Raw genomic sequence first — 25,597 nt, 5'->3', positions numbered from 1 at the left:
GTTACTTTCCCCCCCGTATCCCACACTCAGGTTCCCACTTCTAGCCCCGCCCACTTCCCCCACCCCCACTTCTTTTCCCCCTAGCGCCCCCGCAGCCCCCCCTTCCCCTGCCCCACACCCCCCCCCCTCTATCTCTCCCCCCTTGCCCCCCCCTGTTTAATCTATATAACCTCTTGCCATGGCAGCTCTCTCGCCGACTTCAGCATTTTTTTGCTGTGGTTGTTTCACCTGATGAAAATTGCTTGTGTTGCAATCTAAATGTCGTGATTTATTTTATTTTGTTTTATTTCTACCTACATGACTTTACCGAAAGAACCAAAGAGTAAGATAGATAAAGTTGTGCGCTTACCAACATTATGGTACATCTGTCCCTGCAACTTGTTGATTGTGATAGCGTTTGCAGGGAGAATGGGAAATATTGTCGTCATCGCAAAAACAAATGGCAAAGTCGTGTCGGTGGGGGCCAAGTCGATTCTGAAAATCAGCACCGAATCACCTCGTTCTCTCTCTCAAGTGATCGTCATATTAATCATAGAAAGATAGATCAAGTAGTGCTCTTACCAACGTAATCGAACGTCTGTCCCTGCGACATGTTGATAGTGATAGCGTATGTTGGGAGAGCTGAGAGAATGGGAAATTGTCGTCGTCATTGCAAAACAAATGGCAAAGTCGTGTCGGTGGGGGCCAAGTTGATTCTGGGAAATTATTATGGGAATCAACACCGAATCGCGTCGTTCTGCAGATCGATTCCAACATATTCGAACGTCTGTCCGTGCGCCTACCGTCGTTCAAACCTACGTGCCCCCTGCATGAAAACGACGGGAAGTGCAGCGTTCATCACAGATGAAGTTAGGCGTTTATATTATATAATATTTACTCTTGCCCCCTCAGTACGGGGGTTCAGCAGTGACGTTATGTCAATGACGCTTGATTGGTGCGCATCTGATCATAGTTACAGGTAGGTTAGGTTCATTTTGTATTCGTTGACTTTCATTTCTTTACCGCTCTTGCTCGCAGCAAATGTTTGCACCAAAATGTAGGAACACCCTCGTGGTCGCTCCTAATTACTTATTATACACGCGTGCATTTCCCCTCTCCCTTGCTTCTTTCTCTAAAGTCACGTACGTAGAACACTTTTATTGATAAACTTCTTTAGTCTATATAAGTTAGAGTGTGCGTGTGTACATCCATGTGTGCGTGTGAGTCCATATATGTGTGTGCGTTGTGTCTGTGCGAGTCCGTGTGTGCGTGCATCAATGTGTGTGTGAGTCAATGTGTATGTGTGAGTCAATGTGTATGTGTGACAATTGCTGTGTTTGTGTACGTCCATGTGCATGTGTGCGGTGTTTTTAAGTCAATGCGTGTGTCAATTGATGTGTGTGTAAGTCCATATGTGTGTGTAAGTCATTATGTGTGTGTATAGTTCAACGTGCATTTGAGTCTATGTATGTGTGTGTTTGTCCGGCAAAACAACCTCCTACCTCCTCGTGGTGCCAGACGGGCAACGCTGTCGTGGGCAGTGCCATGTGGGGAGTACCAATTCAGATTGGCCTCTCCTCTCCTTTCATGGCGTTAGTAACCACCACAGCGGCCAAATGGGGGCTCTGGACGGGTGCGAGGGGCAGGTAACCCCTCCACCTTCAATTAACTACCACTAAACTACGAGCTAAAATATGTATTACATTTGTGCCGGAGGCCCCTGGGGGGACAGGCGTCTATGCCGTCTCCTGGCCAAACCCCATTTGGCGGAGCCAGGAGACTGAATCCTTAAACTTGGGGCTCCTCCAGTAACAAAACAAAACCACTACGTGTGGCAACGTGGAATGTTCGAACACTCACTGTGGAGGAGAGGCTGCCACTTATCTGTCGGGAGCTGGACCAGTACTGCCTGGTATTCAGGAGGTCCGGTGGATCGGCTCTGCCTCCTGCCACCATGAGGGGTCACAGTCCTCTACTCGGGGCAGAAGACTGCCAAACAACAGGGTGTGGCTCTTCTTTTGAATTAAAGAATGAAGGGGGCGTGGGAGCGTGGCGGTGAGGTGTGGGAAGATATAAGCCCCAGGCTACTTTGGGCTCGCCTTCCTATCAACCAAAGTCGAGGAGTGGTGGTCGTGGTTACTTATGCCCCCACTGAAAACGAACATCCGTGGAGGGATGCAGGCAAGGCCGATGAGTCAGATGCCTTGTATGACCTCCTGTCACAGGTGCTAGCTAAAGTGGCCTCTCAGAATAGAGTCATCTTGTTGGGTCACTTCAATGCCCGAGTTGGTTATGATGCTGGAACCTGGTCTGGATTAAAATGGAAGGCATGGGCCAGATCAGCTCAATGACAACGGCAGGAGGCTGCTTGATTTTTGTGCAGCCCATGGGCTTGTAATTACCAACACGCTGTTGCGGCATCGGCGCATCCATACCACATCATGGATGCATGCCGGGTCCAAGCAAGAATATCTGCTGGACTATGTAGTGACGGAACAGTGGATATGGGCCCATGTCCTTGACACCAGGACCTACCGTGGAACTGATCTTCCCACTGACCATCGACTTGTCATCTGTAAGATGCACCTGCCATTCTTCCACTCCGGTAGTGGATATACAGCCAGGACCCCAATTAAACCTTTAGTGGCATGGTCTCTGTTAGCTGATGAAACTTGCAAGTGAGAATTTCATCATCGCTTGTGGCTGGGGTTGGCATTGTCCCCCACTCCTGATGTTGAGGGGAAATGATCGAGGTTTTGGACTGTGGCTCATGCAGCTGCAATGGCTGCTTTGGGTACACGGTCCAGACCACCCCAGAGACCCTGGCTGACAGAGGATGTGTTCAAGTTGGTTGAGAAAAAGTGACAGGCCCACTCTCATCGGCTACAGCATCCCACGTCGGAGAATGAGGAGGAAAACTGCAGCCTTTGCTCGGAGGTTAGGAGAGCCGTGAGGCGCTGCAAGGATGGGTGGTGGTCGCGGGTTGCTGAGGAGATGGAGTCTGCCTCAGTGGCCCGCGATCACAAATCACTCTTTAATTCCATCAAAAAAGTAACCTGCAGCACCACACCTATTACCATTATTAAGGGAAAGAACGGTGATCCAATCTCTGATCCCCAGGAACAGGTTTGCAGATCTGCTGAGCATTTTTGTGAGGTCCTGGGGGAGGGGAATCCCTCAGCCAGGAAAACAACGTGGGACAAAGTGGGGATGACCCTGCTGAGGCTGCAGTGCCTCAAATATTAGAAGAAGAAGTCACCCCCTGTGAGTGGCTCGCTGAGGTGCCATCTGTTGAGGAAGTACTGAGGGCGAACCAGAGTCTGAGACCAGGAAAGGAACTGGGCAGAGATGATGTCCCAAGCGAAATGCTGAGGGAGGGTGGCGTTTGTGCACAGACTGACCTACATGACATCATAACAACAGTTTGGACCACTGGACGGGTTCCGCAGGATTGGAATAATGCCCTGGTGATCCCCCTCTTTAAGAAGGGGGGGCCGCACAGACTGTAACAACCACAGGGGTATCTCACTCCCCAGTGTGCCGGGAAAGGTCCTGGCAAGGATTATCCAACATTGCCTTGCTAGGCACGCTGAGGTAAGGCTTGCGGCACCCCAATGCGGTTTCAGGAAAGGGCAGTCCTGCAGAGATGCCATTATTTCTGTGCGTCTGCTACAGCAGAGGTGTAGGGAATTCCAACAAGACCTACATCTCTGCTTTATTGACCTGGTCAAGGCCTATGATACCATCAGTAGGCCTGGGCTCTGGGTAGTTCTTAGTGCTTTCGGAGTCCCTGATCCTCTGCTCACGATCATTAAGGACCTTCATGATGGTGAGCGGGCCCGAGTAAAACTACGTGGCCGGGAGTCAGAGCCATTCCCTCTACACCTTGGGGTGCGACAGGGATGTCCTCTGGCTCCCATATCATTTAACATCTATTCTGTACCGGAAGAATTTCCATCTAGTACAGATGCAAGGGGAAGTTGATCGATGCCCGGGTGAGGTCAAGGGATGGCTCACTATTGCTCAACCACGTTATGTATGCTGATGATCTGGTAATTGCTGCTCACTCAGAGGAACCTGGAGCTTGCCACCAAGAGGTGGGGCCTTACCATCAGCCCCACCAAAACTAAGCACCTGCACTGGGTATTTTGCACCAACGGACATTCCACCCCCACAACTCCCAATTGGTGATAGGGCAGTTGTGGAGAAAGTGGAGAGCTTCCCATACTTTGGCAGTGTGCTCATGACCGGCTCCGGTTTAACAGCAGAGGTCTCAATCCGAATCAGTCGAACGGCATTATCTTTTCATCGGATGCATAACCCTGTGTGGAAGCTACCTGGTCTCTCACTCCGCACGAAGCTTCAGGCCTTCTCGGCCACCGTTATTCCTTCCTTCTCTATGCTTGCGAAACGTGGACCCCCCTAATGTAACATCTTTGCTGGTTAGAAACATTTAGGCTGGCCTGCCTATGATCCATCCTGGGTTTAACCAGGCTGGATTGTGTGAGGAGCTCACAAATCCTTGAAAGATCTGGACGAAGTCCCATCGATGAGATCCTCTGGCAGGCAATGCTGCACTGGCTGGGTCATGTAGCCCGCATGCCCAGCCACCACATGCCTAAACAGATTTTGTTTGGCTGGATCGCGGGGGAAAAACGGGCGTGGCATGGGCAAGAGAAGAGATGGTGTGATTTGGTACAGGAGGATATGCAGCTGAGTGGACTTGCCGATGACTGGTACCAGCGGTGTTAAGATCGGCCTCTGTGGGGGAGGCTCGTGAAGGACACTATTGGGCAGTTGGAGGCAGTCGCCCTCCAACAACAACAGAGGGCGGAGGAGCAACGCTCACAACAATGAGCGGAGCACAGGGTGGCTAAAGCACAGCAAGTTGGCACAGTAGGGGGTACAGGTGGTGCATCAGCCAGTCGTCTCAGTCAGTCGACCCGTGGCATCTAGGTCTGCCCCGTGACCTCCTGCCAGCGGGCGTCCGACACGTCACGTGGCCTCAAGGTGCACATACCCTTGCACAAGCGTCGTGGTGACGTCACCGCCACTTAGTGGCGAATGGCGGTTGTTGAGGTAGCTCTCCGATGTTACATTAACAGGTTAAATGTCTCACTAACACAGCCACCGTGGCTCGTTTTCCTCGATGTGGTGGTGGCTTTACGATCTGACATTGACATGCTAATCTCTCACAATACAATGGCCACCTCCGCTGTTCGTCGTCATGGAGATAGCTCTCCAATCTTACATTTACATGCAAATGTCATCACTAGCCCCGCCCACTTTGCTTATGACCCTTGGGCTACACCCATCTCAAACCTTTATAACATCCTGCCTTAGTAGTTCTCCCTTTATTTTTATTTACCTGATGACGATTGCGTGTGTTGCGATCGAAACGTCGTGATATTTTCATTATTTTTTCTATCTACGTGGCTTTACCGAAAGACCCAAAGAATATGATTTCCTGCAGTCACGAAAGCTTTAAGTCAAGATTTACCTGCTCATTGTCTCCGAACTGTATTCTTTGTATTGAGTATATTGTCAAAACCAAACATATATAAAGATCAAACATAGCAACAATTATCATGCCATAGTAATACCTATATATATATCATACAAATAACAGAACTATTGAAACTGATATCGAAGAGATGTCTGATGAATTGTGACTTTATACAATGTTATTCCCTCTTGGTAAGCCAAAATCAGACACACTACCTTAATGCTTATGCAATAAGCTGACAATCTAGAAGCTTAGATCATATGGTCAAATGTATCACATACTTTGAAAATCAGTAAAGGCAACTGGGGAATAACATATTGCAAATGAATGCATTTTATTTTTATTTCATTATTGGCGTGCTTTAATGTCATAATTTGCCTGTTCGCGAAGACAGCGTCGTTCGGAACGCTTGCCACTGAATACTTGTGCTCTTCTGTTGCAGTACCAGCTATAATTAAGAAGATGGAGGCTTCCTACGAGCAAATGGTTCACGTTGGTTATTGGTTAGGTTAAAGGTGCACAATGACCCTTTTTTGATGACCGCCCTCATTAATTGTTATTTTATATTTTGGCTCGGCCGCTAATGTTCTGATTTTCTGATGTGTGTATTCGCATCGTTTGTATTTTGTAAAGAACTTTGAGATGCCATGCTATTAAGGCATCGAATTAATATGAATCGTTATCTTTAAAATGCTACTAAATACATGTTCCGTTATGTTTTGATTGATTCAATTGTAATTACATTTTTAAGCGCCTCCAATGTTATGTACATAGGGATGTTTGCATGTTTGAAACAAAACATGTAATCACTAAATATACATTCCTCTCTTGTTTCAAGCTTTTACAACCATGCTTAATTCAAGAAGTGTGCTAACTATAATCTATATTAATAAGGCTGTTTATTGCTCTCTGCTTGACTTTTGAAGAGAAGATACATTTTAACGTATACTAAATTAAAACACACCCACAAGATTATTTACATGAGCGAAAATGTATCTTTCAATCAGATTGAGAAAGAGATGCTTTGGGGAAGTCTCGTGTAAGACGGGGGTGTAGAATGTATAGGAAATGTAGGAAGCAAGCAATGAGTGATTTGCAAATGTGGAAGGAAAACATATCGCAGAATCCAACAGTTATGATCAAGCTAATTAACTAGACATTACGCAAATACTGTATAGGCAGATGAAAACAGGAAAGTGGTTTGTCTGAACTTCATCAAGGGGTGTCAGCAGTTTGCACAGCTCAGGATAGGGGAAAATACAGTTGTAGTTAGCTTCACAAGACCTTAACAAATCTTTGTTTAACCAAGCATCTATTGGTACCTTTGCCATTTCTTCCACCACCACCTCGATAGCTGTAGTGGTCATTTGCACGTGACTAATAGTGCGTTCTTTTGCGAAAATCGATGCAAAGGAGGCCAGCCATTTTTTCGGGAAGAATCCATTTGCTTGTCCGGCCAACAAGGAGAGAGCCAGCAGCAGCCCCACCACTCCCTTCACTCGCATCTATACACCGAGACACAGTGTTCAACGTGATGAGTTAAAATAGCATTGTATTATACGTACTATGTTAAATGTAAGCATCATGTTGGGTCGCATTATAAAATGCATGTGGTTAGTCGGTAGCAACGGTTTAGGCCTACAATTGCGAAATATGTATTTATATACTAATTGGTTATACAGAATTTTGAGTTAAGTTGATTAAATCCTGTTTTATTTGCTCAATTATTAAAAACATCCGTCCATTTAAAACTAAAATGCGAGTAAATAATAATTCCACTAAGTCTCAGAGGTGGCTGGGTGGCTCAGAGATCAGAGAACTGAACGGGCACCGCTGAGATCCTGAGCTCCAACGAGACAGCCACGTTTGATGAAACTGTATTAATTTGATAGTCGCAGCAAAGTGACCATTCACTGGGTTACTAATAAGATTAGCAAAACCAATTCTGCTTATTTCAATGAAAATGTATTCATATAAAGTTCAGAAACGTTACATTTTCCAATAATTGTACACATTTTATAATTATAATTGATAATATATGCATGGATTTTGAAATTGATAGGCCGACACCATAGACAACCTCCTTTATAGTGTTGTTTCATCAGTGTTAGACCAGAGAACGCAAAAAGGCGTACAGTACAAAGGCAATGCAAGTATCAAGGTATCCATAGCTCGGGTTGGGCAGTTATATCTATTGGCCCTTTTTGCCAGTGTCAAAATTATGAAAAAAATTAAAATAGGCTTTACCCTTTCTGGTAATAAAACAGGTGTTAAGATGTTCAAACACCAAATAGATACAGGTTTGTCGTCAGTTACAGGTTTGAATGTTATCTCCATATTGGCCATGCTCTAATTAAAAAAGTTGTTCATCTTGTCCGATGTTTTACTAAGATGCAAAGTGATATAAAGTGTCATGAACAATTGTCTTATCCATAACGTCACATAAACTGGTATTTGTTAAATAGGCGATCAGAACAGCTAATCAGGGAGGGTCGCAGGAAGTCTGTCTGTCCTGTGTCTCTAAACACTGTTTTTCTCCATGTGTCTCCGTGTGTTTATCTCTACCTATGCCTTTCTCTCCCCATGCTTCTGTGAGTATATATAACAAGATAAAGTCTGTATCTCCACACCCATATCATAGCTTGGATTGTAAAATCAATATGATTGTAAAATAAATATTATACATTCAGCAAAGACCCCTCCCATACTTTGATTGACAAATTTTAACAAAATATGTAACGATTATATAAATTAACTCTGCAGTCTCTACACACACAGTCAAGACACAATGAGATTAACAAGAGAAGGGACACAGGAGAAGAACAACGAGGAGACAAGACATTGGAAGAGAGGGGCTGAGAGAAACTCGATGAGTCCAGTTAAAGACACGAGTTGAGAAACAGGCAAATAAACACAGGAGGAAAGAGATGGGAAAAATACACGAAATGAGACACACGTGAAGACACATGAAAGGAAAATAAGAAATGGAACGGAGACAAAATTAGAGAGATGTAGAAAGAGAGAGGCCCTTGGAAATAACACGAGGATAAAGACACCGAAGAGGAAAGGCACACGGAAAACGACACAAGTCCTGTGACGTCCTTATTGCCATACGAGGTGTCAGTGAATTTCTATATGCACTGCCACTTAGATGAATACTTGCGTTTTTTCCTCAGTGTGTCCTCCTTTTGGTGTTGTTGACAGCAAGCCCTATCTTGAAATGAATGATACAGAAAACAAATTAACAGTACGACACACACGATAGCACGAAGACAATGCGAAAAAAATAAAAGCTCAACGTAAACGTTATCCGCTGAGTTATTTTCCCATGTAATCGATATCATGCAACTACACAGACAAGAATGAGTGAGCTACTAACAGCAAGGGTTTTTATTCTACTGGTCCCACCCTAATTTAGGCAAATGTTGCATGCCAAACCAAGTGCGTGTAACATAAAAAATGCCATGCATTGTGCGTTAGTCACTGTTGTAACGGTAGCTGTAAAATGATGTTGCTGTAATAAAAAAAATGGTCAGACTTTGCCATCGCAATGACATGCTTAAAAAATGTGTTGTTCATTTTTGCGTAATTTATTTTCCAGAGAGACACGTTTTAAATAAATAAACACGCAAATGTAATGTATGTGTAGTGGCATCGGGGGATGCCACTGCACGTCGCATAAGGCCGGCCTGTGCGTGAAGCTGCAGGGGACACGCTGCTCACACCACAAACAGCACGGCTGTTGTGCGACATTGCACTCCGGGTGCAGTGCCAGCACCTGAAGGCGAGGGAGCGAGAGCGCTTGGAGGCCATGGCACCCCGGATGAATCCGGTGGGCTAGTGGCCGGAGGTCAGAGGCGTAGCTAGGGGGGGGGGCAGGGGGGTACATATGTCCCCGGGCGCCAAGGTAAAGGGGCGCCAAAATGAGGCTTACAACGTTACATTATAACTTATTGCGGCGGGCGCGGCAGCCTGAAACTACTGCACAAATCTACACCTCAACCTAAAAGTTTATTGATCCCGCCACACAGCCTACATTACATTTTGGTACGCGTGCCTATTAAGAACTTACATAGAAGAACGTCCCAAACAACAGACAGGCGCAGTCTTTCAGCCTTAGTCACTGGCCTGTTTTTTGGTGGCAGTAACTACGACGGCCTATTTTTAGTTCTTATTAGTGACACCACGCTCTAGGCGGCTGCAGCAGCCGGAGCAGCCCACGCACGTCAACATAGCGTGGCCTTCATTTAGCAGCATTTACTACAAGGCTCACTTATACGTGTACGTCGCTCGTACCTTATATTTGAACTGACCTAAGAGCCGAGCCATGCTCGCTGGCGGACACTAAGTGAGAGTGTTACTGTGTTAGCTAGACCACCGTGCCACGACTACAAGCCACCGGACGAGCGTCAACCTCGGCGGGTAAGTCTATGCCATTACATGGCCACGTACGTCCGACAGTATAAGCTTATAGGCGGTGGCGTCCAAAGCGGCGACCTATTTTGGTTACTTGAACAACAAGAGGTATGTTTTATGATATTTTTTTTATAAATAAATGAATAACAAAATTTTAAATATAGAATAAAATGTATTATATCGATATTTTTAAATATTTGCAGCATAATCTGCCTTTAGGCGTATAAATTATGTACTTTTAATCTGCATGTACAGTGATCCCTCGTTTATCGCGGTTAATGGGGACCGGAACCCCTTGCGATAGGTGAAAATCCGCGAAGTAGGATTGGCCCCCCTAGGAATTTCTGTATATGTGTGTGTGGGTACCAGAATGTTTAAAATATGTATATTTATACTTTATATATATATATTTTACTTAAATCTATTTAATTATAAAACCTTAATATTATACATTCACTCACTCACATATATTTTACTTAAATCTATTTAATTATAAAACCTTAATATTATACATTCACTCTCTCTCTCATACGATACGTATTATGATGCGCAGCCAATTAGCTCACGGGATACTGTACATCCACTCGTGCTCTCATTCGTCGATCTCGCGCCGGGAACCAATCACGTGCCTTGTCTGAGTGCCCGTGGGTACAGTATGTACAAAGCCTCTGAGAGAGTTTCTCTCTTTGTCTGGCATCCTGGGAAACCGTTTCTCTCGCTGCCGATATGGCGGTATTTTTGAATTTTTATTTTTCGATGAATATTTTTTAAAAATGAGGCCGCGAAACTTGAACCGCGAAGTGGCGAGGGATTACTGTATAGCCTAATTTTAATAATAATAATAATAATTTATTGTAGTAGCACTATGCCAGTGCCACTATGTTATTGTCTAGGGCTACACATATTTTTTTCACTTCAGTGTACTCAGTGATATAATAATATATTTATAATTTTTGTCAGCTATGTCAGGAAGAAAACGAAGTGGAGCTCAATGTCGTAAAAGAAAAAAAGAAGCTGAAATGGCATCAAAAAGTCAAGTACATTACTGGCTAGCTTTTTAAAGAAAGCCAAGAAGAAAGAAGCTGAAGCTGCAAACTCCAACTCTTCAGAATCAGAAGATGGCGGCTATCAACCACCTATTTCAGAGCATGTAAACGAGAAGGTAGAAGACATTGAGGACTCGGAGAAAAACATGGTTCAGACAGATGTTACTGTCTATGCTGAGGAAGACTCCGAAAACACTGAAAACCAGGGCGTCGTCATTGAACAGGTTCAACATGATTATGAACTTGTTGACAGTAACGGGGAAGATGAGATAGAAGAATCTTCTGATAGAGAAGCTGAAAATACTCATTATGATGTTGTTCCTGCTGTACTAAGGTTTCACGATGTTGGCTACTTAGAATTTGATAAAACGACAAAGCTATCGAAAATATCACAGCCTCTTCGCAATGAAATGATTACTCTCGGATCCTTGCCTTTTCAGCACAGAGACAATCTATCATCAGTATCCAGAGAACGTTCAATTACATCAGCATGGTTTAAACGCCGACTAGCGAACGGAGAGGAAGTTAATCGTTCGTGGCTATTATATTCACCAATCAATAAAGCTGCTTACTGTTTCTGTTGTCTATTTACATCATCGAGTTCAAACTCACGAGCTTCGTTTGAGTAAACAAACAGTTTCAACAAGTGTAGAAAGCCAGAAAAACTAAATTCTCATGAAAACAATCCTAGCCACCGCACAGCTTTTACTACATGGAAGGAAGCCGAACGAAGTATAATTGATGGTACTGGAATTGACGCAGTGGTTCAAGCTCAGATTCATTTGGAAAAACAACATTGGTGAGATATATTGCAAAGAATACTCACCTGTATTAAGTTTTTGGTTTCACAAAATTTGGCACTACGTGGCCATGAGGAAAATTTGAATGCGGATGAGGATAAAAATGTTGGAAACTTTCTCGCGCTGATCAAACTCGTTGCTCAGTATGACCCATTGTTAGCAAAACACGTACAGCATGCAGGAGAAAATCCGGGATCAGTTTCCTATTTGTCACCGGAAATCCAGAATTAATTTATCCACATACTTGCATCGACTGTAAAGAACCAATTGTTGAGTGATATCAGGAAAAACAAGTACTACGGTATCTTACTTGACTCAACACCTGATCTAGGACATCGGGAACAGCTTTCTCAGGTCATAAGATTTGTGGATGTGGATTTCAAACTAAAAAAGTAACTATCAAAGAATCATTTTTAGGTTATTTCGAGATACATGCAAAAGATGCAACAAGCCTAGAAAGAGTCATCGTCGAGAGACTAAAATCTGACAACATACCTCTAGCCGACTGTCGGGCACAATGTTATGACAATGCTGCTGTGATGACTGGGCATATAACCGGCCTTCAACAACGAATGTGACAAAAATCACAGAGCATTGTTTGTCAACTGTGACAACCACGGCTTAAACTTAGCAGGAGTACACTCAGCTAAACAGGATCAACTTGTCGTCACATTTTTTGGAATAGTTGAAAGTATATGTTTTTCTCTCGTTCAACAATTCGTTGGGAAGAGTTAAAAAAAGCTGTGCCCATCACAGTAAAGCGGGAGTCTGAAACACGCTGGAGTGCACGATCAGAAGCTGCTAAAGCTATCTATGAAGGACTGAAAGAACTAGTAGGGCTGCTAGACAAATTATCAGAGGACGTAACTATGACGCCTGAAACCAGAAGTGATGCAGAACAGTTACAGGCATGCGTATTAAAATTTTACTTCATAGTTTTATTACATTTCTGGAATGTCATTCTTGGAAAAATGTATCGTGTTCAGAAGTGCTTACAGGATCCTACTATGAATTTCAAGGAAGCAGCAACTGATCTTGAATCTTTGGAGCATGAATTTGTCAAGCTTCGTGATGATTTGAGCCAAGTTGCTGTAGAAAACGCCAAAACAAGATGCACAGCCTGGGGGATCGATGTGGACAGAAGAATTATGCGACGTCGGAAGATGCCAGGAGAACTGGCAAGAGATGCAGGACTTTCAGCAGAAGAAGAAATTGTGCGCATTATGAAGAGCGTATTTTACCGACTTCAACAGGAGATGTCAACACAGGTTTTACGACTAAAAGACCTGAAAACAAAATTTGGATTTCTTCTGGACGTCAAAACTCTTCTATCCGACACAGATGTCGATGCAATTCGTCGAAATTGCACAGATTTTGGAAATTTCTATGACACCGACATCAATGGCCACGAACTTTTCACAGAAATTGGAGATTGCAAAATGCTGCTCAGTAATCGGAATGAAGTTCTACCAGAAACTCCTTTGGATCTTCTTGGTTTTATTGTGTTTTATGGAGACGACATATTTCCGAATTTGCGAATTCCACTGCAAATTTTATTAACAATAGCAGTTTCAATTACAAGCTGTGAGCGGTCGTTCAGAAAATTGAAACTTATTTTGTCGTATTTGCGTGCTTCAATGGGACAAGATCGTCTCAGCAATCTTGCTATTCTTAGCGTCGAAAGAGAAACATTGGAAAAAACTGATTTAGATTATGTGATTGACCAGTTTGCGACAGTGAAATCAAGAAAAAATAATCTTTTGTAGACTATGTCAACCAGTCTACGACAGTGACTGGGTGAGCCATGTAATATAATGTCTATAAATTTGCTTCTTTAAATACAATGTTTCATTAAAATTTCAATTGTTATTCCTTATTCGATGTAATAGGAAAATGTGAATAAACGGGGGGCGCCAAGTTTATAGTTCGTCCCCAGGCGCACAATATCCTAGCTACGCCTTTGCCGGAGGTACCGGGGGTGGGGCCCCCAAAGAAGGGGACTAGGGGACCCCGGGGACCTGTTCCAGATGCCTCTAGAAGGTTCGAAAAGGGAGGCGTGGCCAGGGGCAGAAAGAGCGGGACTGACTATAAAAGCCGGACCCCTGAACGGGTCCGGCTGCTATTGAACACTTGAAGACCTGGAGCTGCCACTGAAGACCCGAAAACTCGCCCTAAAAAAGAGCCCGGAGGGCAGAACCCGAACCCCTGGCTAGGGTCGGGCTAAAGCTGAACCAGTGTTAGGGCTGAGCTTAACCAGTGTGAGGGCACGATAGTCTGGAGGAGATACCTCCGTAGTGTATGAGGTGGAAGGGCCCATTACCCCTTTATGTTAGGTTTTATTAATGTTATAATAAAACGTGTTCCCTCCAGAGAAGCCTCTCTCTCTATTTGTACCCACTACATATGTAATCATGGAAACTTCTATAATACAGGTTTTTTTGGGTTATATCGCGTAAATATATGTGTCATTACACAACCACACACAGCAAATTAGGAAGGTTTGTCACGTAACGACACTTTTATATATTTAGGCGATCTAACCCCCAAAAAACTGTATTATGGATGATATTGGTCGCAAAAGCCTATGTGTTAATTGGAAGCTTCTATAGCTTTCAAGACAATATTAATAATATAAATGGTTGTAGTAATATAAATTACAGAATTAAATAAAAAATAATTACGTGTTTTATATGTATTTTATTGGGATGATAAGAGCTTTCAGAAAAGCATTGTAGCACATATCTGCGTGATTTACCAATTCACCCTCAACACTTTATGAACGTGACCACACTCACAGCCTTGTGAGCGTCAATGAGGGAAAGTAGGGAACATGCTTGTGGTGCAGACATTGACAGTATGTCCAATCACAGCCCATGTGAATTTCTATACATCAAATTTCCAGCTTCTGGCTACTGTAAACATTCACCTGCAGATTCTGTCTTTGGACGTGATGAGAATTTGGTGCTGGTGTAATGGTACGCACATTCAACATGATCGCTGGTTTGATTCAATCCTTCTGGGTGGCAGTTGTAACAATGCGGAACGTTTCTCAAATTCGCTGCCTCTGCCTAACCAGAAATATAAATGGGTGTTCCACAGTCGATTGCCAGGGCACGTGTCGTGGGGAAATGTGTTGGCTACGCCCATCTATTCCAAGATGTCTGGTCAGCGAAGAAGAGCAAACTGAAAACTACCTATAACTTGCTTTAGTGGGGGCTGTTCTACCAGAAGTGGCCTGAGCAAGCAAGCAAGAAATTGCAGGATTTCATCTTTACTTTTAAATAAGAAACGAGGGAAATGTTATTTTGTCCGTCATCCAGTGTGTACATTTGCGCTTGCCAATCGGTGCATTCATTATTAACATTAATCTGCAAACCGTTACCGGTTCCTGGACTTTGCAGCCAGTAATCTATTCTGAAAACTGTTACCAGTTTACCGGTTGGCGCCTTGTTATTGCGGTTGTGTTGTAATTGGAACACTGCGTTCCATTACATTGGTGGGTGAAGGGGTCAACTTAGTTCATCTGGGTCCACCTTCGATAAGTCTCGTAGATATACATATTATGCTGTGTTTTCCAGTTGAATCCCAATATTTACAATTCTCTAGGGATCTTGTTACATATGACCGTTGTTTGTAAATTGTATTTTTCTATAATTTGCAGTCGTTCATTCCCATCGGACTTTATTTTGATGATGGTGTTTGCATATCTGTGATGGCTAATATTAGCCCTGCCCATGATTGTCTCCTGCCTGCTTTCATGTCTCCAGTCACACTTTAAGAAAACATCGTCGGAGGTCACTGTGAATAATCTTGGTGAGTGCATGTCATCCTTTCTGACTCCCCTTCTAATTTGCATCACATTTATTTTTCCGTGCATTAGTGAGACAATATAAACTTTGAGACTGTACATGAAAAAATGTCACCTCTTACGTGAAAGCATTATCGCAGATTCAAACTTGCAAACTTGTATGTTGCAGTGTGAGGGTTACTGTTTATAAATGTGGAGAAGCGTCGATCTGTTCATAATTGCAGCCGTACTTTGACTTAAGTTTGTATTTTTTTAAGGTTCAATATTGGCACTAAACAGGTATATTGGCAGTTAAAACATCATTAAATATATGAATCCGGCTTGTTAGGCACACAAAATTCGCTCACTCACGAAGAGAGACTATGACTCAGAGGCATTAGGAACCACAGACCAGCAGCAAGGCGTCACGCAGTGAGCCGGCGCCAGCAATTGTCCAACGCCTGTCATACTCTATATGGACGTATTAGTGGCACACAAGTGCAGCATAACACACCGGTCCTCATAAAACAGTCTAAAATTAAAAAAAATTAATACGCAAATCTGTGTATCAGTCATCAATTGACCCTGTCGCCAAGTTTGATACGATTTTAAGGTTACTTCAGTCTATTGAGAATTGCTAGAAAAGGTCAATATTGACCATTGATTTGGGTCCGTTGAATCGAAGAACCGTTCGACAAAATCTAGGGTACGAGTGAAATCTGCCTTTGCAACATGGAACCAATAGCCATCAGGCTGGGTGCTATACGGCAACAGACTGTAAAACGTCGTGTTCAGCCGCTCATAACATTAGTCTTCCGACTGCTTCGACATTACGAGAACTGATTTTGACGCGCCCCACAAGATTTTATGACCAGGGTTGCGAATCGCGGGAAAATAATTATTGCGAAAAATTAGTTTTTTTTATATACCGTGTACCAGTGTACCGCTAATACGTTCCTATGGTTATGTAGTTTCAGCCAATCACTGAGTGTTCATAGATGCGGGAGGAAATTAGAGAAATGCCATGCATGCAATGGTGAACACTATTCCATACAGACGGAACAGATAGAGATTAGCCCACACTTTGCTGTACCACCCTTCTCCTGGAAAGGCAGGGTATAAGTATCTCGACACCCACGGGAAGGTAGTTTCGCAACCTTTATGTAAATCCACTCTTTGCCTTCAGTGCCGGTTTACAGGTGATCATCACCACCTCATGTTTACAAGTGGGAATGTTATGACAACCGGCCAATAACCTACAGTCATACCATGTGTGCGTGTTGGAGAGGGGGTTTGGGGCAGTGGTGTTGCAGTCATTCATGCACCGCACTCTAAACTAGGGTAGTTTTTGCAATACCAATAACCGAATGGAAACAATGGGTATAACCTCGTTAAGGGTTTCCCACACATATAGAGAAATGCCTGGTAACCAATATAATATTTTACCTTTTTAACTGAGAAACGGAGATGGCAGTCATGAAGTGATGATTACCACACTAGACTGCAATCCAGAGGTCGCTGGTTCTGTTTCATCTCCTGTCAATATAAATGGGTACACCAGAGGTAATTGATCCACACCTCGGCCAAAACGTCTGGTTAGCGTGGAAAAGTAGACCAAATGCCACACAACAGAAGATGGAGGCACCTCGCCTTCTAAACTATTGCCAGGTCAGACAAATACGTATTGCTTAAAACTCAGTGGTGGACTCAGTAAAGCAACACTTTTCATTCCACTTTACTCTTCATCCTTGATGCCAATTACTCAACCCATCGCTGTGATATCTTATTCTACGTCTGGTTTTAGGCCTCTCTCAAACAGGAGTGCAATGCATTGGGGGAAATATCTTCAGTTAATTTACACTTAAGTTAATGCCACATCTTTGTTGCTTATATCCAGATACAATTTCTCACGATCTAAGGCGTGCTACCCTTTTTAAATGCATCGTACCTCCCGCAAAAAAAATTGGTTTAGCCTGGCATTATTTTGGTTGACGCCCCTCGTTTCGGAAAAGAATTGACCTTCAAATTGCGTCTAAATTCAATTCCATATCTGAGTTTGAACAAAAATATAATAGGCTTTAAGTAAATTTTCGTAAATATTTGTAACGACTGTTTTTGCGACTATGTAATAATACTAGCACTGCCCACGCATTTGCAAGGGATACGTTGGAGGGGTGGAAGGTGGCCGTGGAGTGTGACGTCAGCATGTACCAACACAGCTCAACGCTATGGGATGCGGGCGACGTCATCACGCAGCTCTGAGCTGTGAAATCAACACCGCGCACGCACAATTTTCCTGCCCACACGCCAGCCAGCAACATTCTTCTGTCGTATTTCGTATGACTTTATGCAACTGTATGCATTACCTCTACTTGCCTAATCTAGTCACATTTGTTTCCTTGAAGTTATATATTATACATGTTTTATATACATATTTTAAGTGCAATGTAGCATTTTACTTAGCCTTTTCCACATTTTAGTGTATTCATTTTATTCATTCTTAAATGCAGCTTCCATTTAGTTACTTTCAATGTTTAAAACAATATATTGTATTTTGTTTCTTGACGTAATCTATATGCCCGTTGCAAATGTGACAATGTCTCACGTGTCTCAATGGGTTTGTTTCATCTCGTTAAAAAAAGGGATACAACAACAATCCCTTAAAATGTTTATTGGATCTTCCAGGCTCATGAAATATGCCTCCCTCGCATTGCAATGAGCTGCCCCCACCCCCCTTTACCTTTTATTAGAAATATTTTACAACAGAATGTAAAACCCGACACCAAAACGTAATAGGTAACATTTACAAATCATAAAATTAATTTAGATAAGTGAACAAACCAACTATGGTACCACAGAATAACACATTCACCTCTAAAAGCAAACATGTAAACCACCACTTATAATAGTGCAGCATGATTTTCATGAACTGTTTACAGGTTCATAGGCACGAGTCTCCTGAGATAGCCAGCTGATCATATCTACATTAACACGTCTATCCATATTCATTATATATACCAGAAATATGAAAGGAGTGCAGAGTATAATTCACAAATATATATTTTAAAGCAAGCCCATACAATTACCCCACGACCAGTATTTAAGCGTGGGGAGACGTTACTCCCCCCTGTTTTATTTATCACTCACACCATACTTGGCTGAGTTAGTGTGAATATATTTCCAGGTCTTGTGTTGTCAAATTAATAGCACAAAACATGAAGAGAACAACAGTATTTTCTCCCACAATAAAACTAATTTCTTGCCTGCATTACACATGTCAAAGCATTTGACATCACATCACAATAGTGATCCCACTTAGGGCCAGGCCAAATGCCAATATGACCATTTCCCAGATGCCAATATGGAAAACAGTAAACCCTGCCGATGTCTTAGATTCCTTCATGTCGTATGAGCACACACGCAAGTTCCCAGCCACATCTGTGACGTCAACGCTAAACACCGTGTTGCAGCAGTCTCCAGAATAGCTCTTGGTCAATGTCTTCTCGCCAACGTTGTTGCTCATGTCACCAGGTGGATTTATCATCTTGATTCCAGACCCAGTGTCATCGAACCGGATGGTCACATTCCACGTGCTGAATTTGCACTTGGCATCTGCAAGCTTGTTTGAGCATTTTGTTTCGGTCAACGTTTCACAGGTCGGAAGAGATGCGTCATCATACTGTGCCCATGGATGGGGTGGGGGCAGGTATAGATCATGCATTAATTTTGAGATAAATACTGAGATGAAATCTGCATCATACATTGCAAGCATATATATATAAGTAATAAAATGCTATTGTACATTAATATCCGAGTCATGACATTAATACCTGGACAGGAGTGATTGGAAGACATGGACCAGATCAGTGCAATGACAACACTAGCATATCACCAAAAACAGGTGAATACCAGATTCAAGCAAGGACTGCTGGATTAAATAATAGCTGAGCATTTGACCTCAAGTCCATGTTCGTGTAATGAGGAACTCTGGGAAAACATTGCCAAATGCGGTTTTATCGAATGCTTGTTACAGCTATACATGGTTTACTTAACGAGGTGATGTTTTGGCGAAAAGTAGCGTGCAGTCCGCTTGTACTGGCCTGTATATGCCAAGATTTCACATCTCGTCGTCACCAACTCTCCCCAACGCTCTCATATGGTCTCACTTTCTAATCATGGCCGCTGAGGTAAGTTGAGTGGTGGTTATTGTAGTGAGAAAAATCTGAGAAAAATGATGACTTTAGTGCCAAAATTGCAGTTGTTAGGCTTGCAAGAGGTCAGAGTGCTGCATCCGTTGGAAGATCCTATGGTGTAATTAAATCGACTGCGAGAACGATTTACATATAGGTAAGATGTCTGTTTTTAATTGTGTGTTTTTGTATGATAATGTAACACATACGCAACACGCTCATGCACAACGCAAATGTTCACACATTGCCACATGCATCTGTAGTGCCATAAGAGGGGAGGGGCTGCTGGGGGCTCTGGGATCCTAGGCAGATAAGCCGTCGGTGCCAGGCGCTAGGATCCCAGGCAACCCAGACGCGTAAGCCCCTTGGCGCCACCAACGGGGGGGCTGTGTGTGCTCTGTGGGATATCTGGGGGCACACACAACCCCACCCCTCGTTGGGAACGAGGCATAAAAGGGCAGCTCCCTGGCCGATCGGGGCCAGTTGTAGCTCAAGACCCAAGACCCGCCAGCTTAGGACCCTCGACCCCCTCGTCCCGCTTGTCCTTGTAAGGGCCGGGATGCTGTGAGGGCCAGTGGTGGGACTCTGGGACTCCCGGCTCTACGTCCTTGTAAGGGCGAGTTCCGAGGAAGCCAGAGTACAGACCCGCACCTTGGCTGGGTCGGGTCAGATTAGCCTCCCCTAGGGTAATTGTAGCCGGAGGACTCCAGAGCGTAGCCAGAGTAGTGTATCTAGGCTGTGTACCGAGGTTGTGTACCTAGGCTGTAACAGAGTATCCGGACTGAATGGAGTGTTGTATTGTAATAAAGAAGTTACCTCTACAAGTGTCTCCGGAACCCATTACACATTGTGGCCATGAATTCGTTGAAGATGTCAGTCATGAAGTCGCCTAGATGGTGAATCACTAGAATTCACGTAACAGTGTAAGGGGCGAGTGTTGGGCTTGTAATTAATTGGAAAGTGGAATAATGAAGACGGGGGTATTGTGTTGATGCGAAATTGAAAAATAGTATTCACACACAAATGGAGAGCGACTGAGTATCCTTACCTACAATAACAATGTGGAAATAATATAGAAAAAGTTACAGAGGAATTGGCTGATCATTTCGGAGCCAGGCCCACAACCTAATTTTTCCCATGTGGTCGATTATTATTCGGACGTAGTTTTACCCGACACATATTTTTTTAGGAACATAACCCCCGCGTTCGCCGAGGTTTCCCTGTACAGTCAAGTTCATCTATCCACTGACCATTGACTCGATAGTTTTCTTAACACCTTTAGGCCAATTCAATAAAGCATGTAATTTGTATATAACATTATATATATGGTAGTGTAGTTTCAGCGGTACCTTCATGTCATAGGAGCACACACGTGTGTTCCCTGCTATGTCTGTGATGCTGATGCTTAGACTTGTGTTACAGCAGTCTCCTGAAAAGCTCTTGGTCAACGTCTTCTCGCCAACGTTGTTGCTCATGTCACTAGGTGGATCTATCATTTTGATTCCTGACCCAGTGTCATTGAATCGGATGGTCGTGTTCCAGGTGCTGGATTTGCACTTGGCGCTCTCAAGCTTGTTGGGGCATTTTGTTTCGCTCAGCGTTTCGCAGGTCGGAAGATACTCATCATCATACTGTGCCGATACCAAGAGAAAAAACAATATACGTTAAATGGAATGGAAATGTGTTCGCATGCTTCAAACCATGTGGTTGCACATTTTATTTCCTTTATGCATTCACTACAATGCTGAATGGGGGTCTCTGCTCATCCTTTAATTAATGGGGGTTGTTTGACCATAAATCATGACTTTTGGCAACTTGTGGGGTGAGGGTGTTGAGGGGAGATGGATCAAGTTCAGATATACCTCGACACTGATGTCAGCTGTGGCCAGGAATTAAACAAAGGCCCGTTTTGTAGTGAGGTTCACCAACTACTGTGACACTGTTGCCCTATGTTAATTATAGTTTAATAATTAGTGAGTCAACAAAATCACATGCCTAGTTTAAACTGACCAGCTCACACTTTTCTATAAAACAGCGGTGAATTTAGTTTACACTGAGCATATGATTATGTTGGGCTTACTTTATTTATTGAACTATAATTAACATAGGGCAGCAATGTCACAGAAAAAAGTTAAGAACTCAAACATTGATCAAGAATCAGTTAATATCAAATCACTTTCCAATATGAAAGATTCAGAATATATATTATTGCAAAACGGATAGGCAGTATAAAACATAAAATCTAAATTGTCACATATGTATGATGTGAGCTAACATCATTCGTTAATATCTCTGAGTGCAGTTTACACAGTACCTTCATGTCATAGGAACACATATGCGTGTTCCCTGCCATGTCCGTAACGCTGATGCTCAGAGTTGTGTTGCAGCAGTCTCCGGAATAAGTTTCATTCCACACATTGACACCAATGGTGCCATTCATGAGGCCAGGAGGATCAATCGCTTTAATTCCGGATCCCGTGTCATTAAAACGGATGGTTATGTTCCAGAAATTGGATCGGCACTTGGCATACTCAGTCGTGTAGCTGCATTTGTTTTTCACCAAAGTTTCGCATAGAGGCCACGCATCATCATTGTACTGTGTTGATACAAAAACAAATGTGAATGTTCTGATTTGAACCTGAGCAACAATACATTCATATTTGGTATGTGTAAAATGTTGCTCTCATTATAGTTTATACACAATCGTATAACACCAAAATCTCACCCATCGCGGATTTAACCATTTGCACCCTATTTGTTGAGGTACTGTATAGTTCGCCAATCGCACCGCTGTGGCTCAATCATTCGCGGTTGACCGCGGTATTCCTGTATACATTGTAAAGAAGTATTGTACAGGCATTCTAACTGCACACTGCTTGTAATGATGCTAGCGCGGAAGAATACATGTGCCGTCTTTTCTCCATATCATCTCCCACACAGCCCATAGTGGAACACAGGTCATGTGTTGCTCCCAGCGTCCAGTGAGTAGCCAGTGAAGTTCAGCCGCCAAACATTTATCTTACATTATATTTTTCCCATTCTATACATTTACTGTACAAGTTATATTTAACACTGTACAAAGTATTAATCATATTTTACATCAAAAATATGAAACCAAATATAAAACCAAACCCTAGTATTCGCATTTTTCTTTGAGTTTGTCGATCGCGGATTTGCCAATTGCGGCTATTTTCAAAACGTAATTCGCGATTGACAAGAGTTTGGTATACTAATAATATGGTATGACGTTTCAGGCAGTGGAGTTTTGAATTGTTTGAGTTTGAAATGTATAACAGTCCTAAGCATTTCAGGTGATGTACAAAACCCCTGGTTCATATTTTTCTGGTTACCCTTCTTGGTCATTAAAACACGTTTTTATTTACCATCTAGCTCTCTTGTCAAATGGCAAATAAAGGTTGCACGACTTTCACTGGACCTACAAATATGGAACGCTAAACTTAAATCACTTCGACTAATCTCCCATTCATAGTATTATTGGCGTATCTCATTTTCGTCACATAAAATACCGGGCAGAAATTGCTCGGGAAAACATTGTGCATGGGAGTACAATGTACTCATGTGCTCTAACACGACAGCCATGTGGTCCACGTGCTGCTGTAAGTGCCGAGGGAGGCTTTGCTGAATTATTTTATATCTTTTTTCGCATCGGCCTCACTAAATGCAAAACGCAGCTTGGCCGGGTTTGGGGATTTTACTATACAGTAGTATTACCTTTAGAATTTCTGCTTGAGTAACTATGAAGTTGGACGTGGAGTTTGCTCCCTGCACTACCAGTGAAATTGTACCAAAAATTCCGATTCCCATGGCGGAATTGGCTTCCAGCTTCAGCGTTAAAATCACAGAGCTGTTCCTGCTGATGTTGAATCTGCACAAGCACCAACCAATCCAAGTTTATAAATACAACACATTTTTTTGACACAGTAACAAATTTAAACATATTTGAAAAACAGTTACACAAAGATTACTCATTATAGTAATAATTTCTAACCCTATTTGAATCCACTGAAAGTTAATAAGTGGCGTGTATTGACGTGGATTTCCATAAAGCATTTCATTCGACAAAGCAAGATATAACGTGGGCAACAGCAGGGGCGGTTTCTTCATTAGGGCGATTGGGCGACGCACCACCAATGTCATTCAACCACAGAGTCACGCTAGCCGTCACTGTGCCTCTGGATATAGTCCAATCAGCGTCATGCTACGTTCTGTAGAGTACCGCCTCTTTTTGGGCGATTTCCCTCCAGCTGAGAATCGCCCCGAGTGGTCCCATAGACTTACATTCAAAGATGTTTTTTTTCGAACGGGGGCGCTGCAATGCATTCTCTATGGCTTCCGGGAGGGCTCGCCCTAACGTGCTTACGTCATCATACGTGCTTACGTCATCATACGTAAGCACGTTTCATCCAACAATATAATTCGTCGCCACCTAGTGGAATCTTTAATAAAAGAAACTTGAGTGGTTTGTTTTAATAATGAGTATAGAAACAAACAAGATGTATTGTAAGTCACTTTATTTTTCATTAATATTAAAGAAGTGAAGTTCCCTTTACATGCTTAAGCTGTTAATTTATCCATTGCATGGGTGGACCTTATCCTTATCAATCATCCAGACATTTGCCCCCCTGAGAAATTTTGCAGGAGCCGCCACTGGGCAACAGTAACAGCATATGGAGTAGGGTAAAGACTGCTATAGATTTTGCAGGATGTAGGTGAAAGATCAAATGAATCCCAACAACAATAGGTATGTCAGAGACAGATGCACTATCACCAAACCACTTCGTCACATACTGGGGAAGAGTGATGGATGCCATTCAGAAGAACAGCTCATGAATGTGTGCAAGGAGAAAGAATAAATAACCTGAGATTCGCGAACAACATAGATCTGATGGAAGAAAGATGTGCTGTACTGCAGGAAAGTGTCCATAGGCTAAATAAGTCAGGAAAAGATGTACTGTATGTAGGTAGGATAGGAACATCACAGCCAGTAATGACCTAAACTTGTAAATAAAGTCCTTCCAATGATTGGTTCACGCTTCGTAATACCTGGATGGCTTCATGAACGAATCTTTGCTGATAGCCAGTGGGTTTGCAGAGTACCTTCGTCTTGGCAAAATCAATTTCATGTGTGCCCACCGCGTTAAAATAATGATCAGCCATGGCTGAGGTATTGGTGAAAACCTGGTGGCCAACTACAAGAAACGTCTGACCTCTGTGATTGCCAACATAGGTTTTGCCACCAAATACTAAGTCATGTTTTGCAGAGGGGTCAAATACTTATTTCCCTCATTAAAATGCAAATCAATTTATAACATTTTTGACATGCGTTTTTCTGGATTTTGTTGTTGTTATTCTGTCTCTCACTGTTCAAATAAACCTACCATTAAAATTATAGACTGATAATTTCTTTGTCAGTGGGAAAACGTACAAAATCAGCAGGGGATCAAATACTTTTTTCCCTCACTGTATGTTAGCAGTTATTTTCGACTCTCTGAGTTACATTTGTAGTGTTTCTATTTCACGCGGTCAACTTCTTATTTTTCTTGTGTCACTTTATTTCAACAGAACTCTGCGCGTTCAACACCACGAACTCCGTTGCAACTCTCCCGCTTGCGTTGCTTGCCTGCCACGCTCCGCTCGCTCTGTCTCTCCACTGCTAGTCTGCTCTCTCTCATTCTGCCTCTCCACTGCTAGTCTGCTCTCGCTCTCACTCTGCTTTTCTACTGCTAGTCTGCTCTCTCTCTCTCTGCTTCTCCACTGCTAGTCTGCTCCCTCTCTCTCACTCTGCTTCTCCATTGCTAGCCCGCTCTCTTTCACACTCTGCTTCTCCACTGCTAGCCTGCTCTCTCTCTCTC

At 43.1% G+C, this 25,597-nt stretch overlaps 2 protein-coding genes across 2 annotated transcripts in view; both read right to left on the bottom strand.

Annotated features, from left to right (window-relative positions):
* Positions 1-6,990, bottom strand: part of LOC144948957 (von Willebrand factor A domain-containing protein 7-like) — a 52,620-nt gene extending 45,630 nt beyond the window's left edge. Inside the window, exon 1 of the mRNA XM_078878732.1 lies at positions 6,808-6,990. Within this exon, the coding sequence (XP_078734858.1) occupies positions 6,808-6,990 (183 nt within the window). The remainder of the gene's footprint in view (positions 1-6,807) is intronic.
* An 11,794-nt stretch (positions 6,991-18,784) lies between these two features.
* LOC144948939 (von Willebrand factor A domain-containing protein 7-like) overlaps positions 18,785-25,597 on the bottom strand; it is a 66,331-nt gene continuing 59,518 nt past the window's right edge. Inside the window, exons 15-17 of the mRNA XM_078878695.1 lie at positions 23,457-23,610; positions 21,188-21,355; positions 18,785-19,036 (exon numbers count right to left, since the gene is read on the bottom strand). Coding sequence (XP_078734821.1) covers positions 18,827-19,036; positions 21,188-21,355; positions 23,457-23,610 — 532 coding nt within the window. The 3' untranslated portion in view covers positions 18,785-18,826. The remainder of the gene's footprint in view (positions 19,037-21,187; positions 21,356-23,456; positions 23,611-25,597) is intronic.

The sequence above is a fragment of the Lampetra fluviatilis genome, chromosome 3 (genome assembly GCF_964198595.1).
Source record: "Lampetra fluviatilis chromosome 3, kcLamFluv1.1, whole genome shotgun sequence".
Lineage (NCBI taxonomy): Eukaryota > Metazoa > Chordata > Hyperoartia > Petromyzontiformes > Petromyzontidae > Lampetra > Lampetra fluviatilis.
This window is presented reverse-complemented; position numbering and strand designations above follow the sequence as displayed.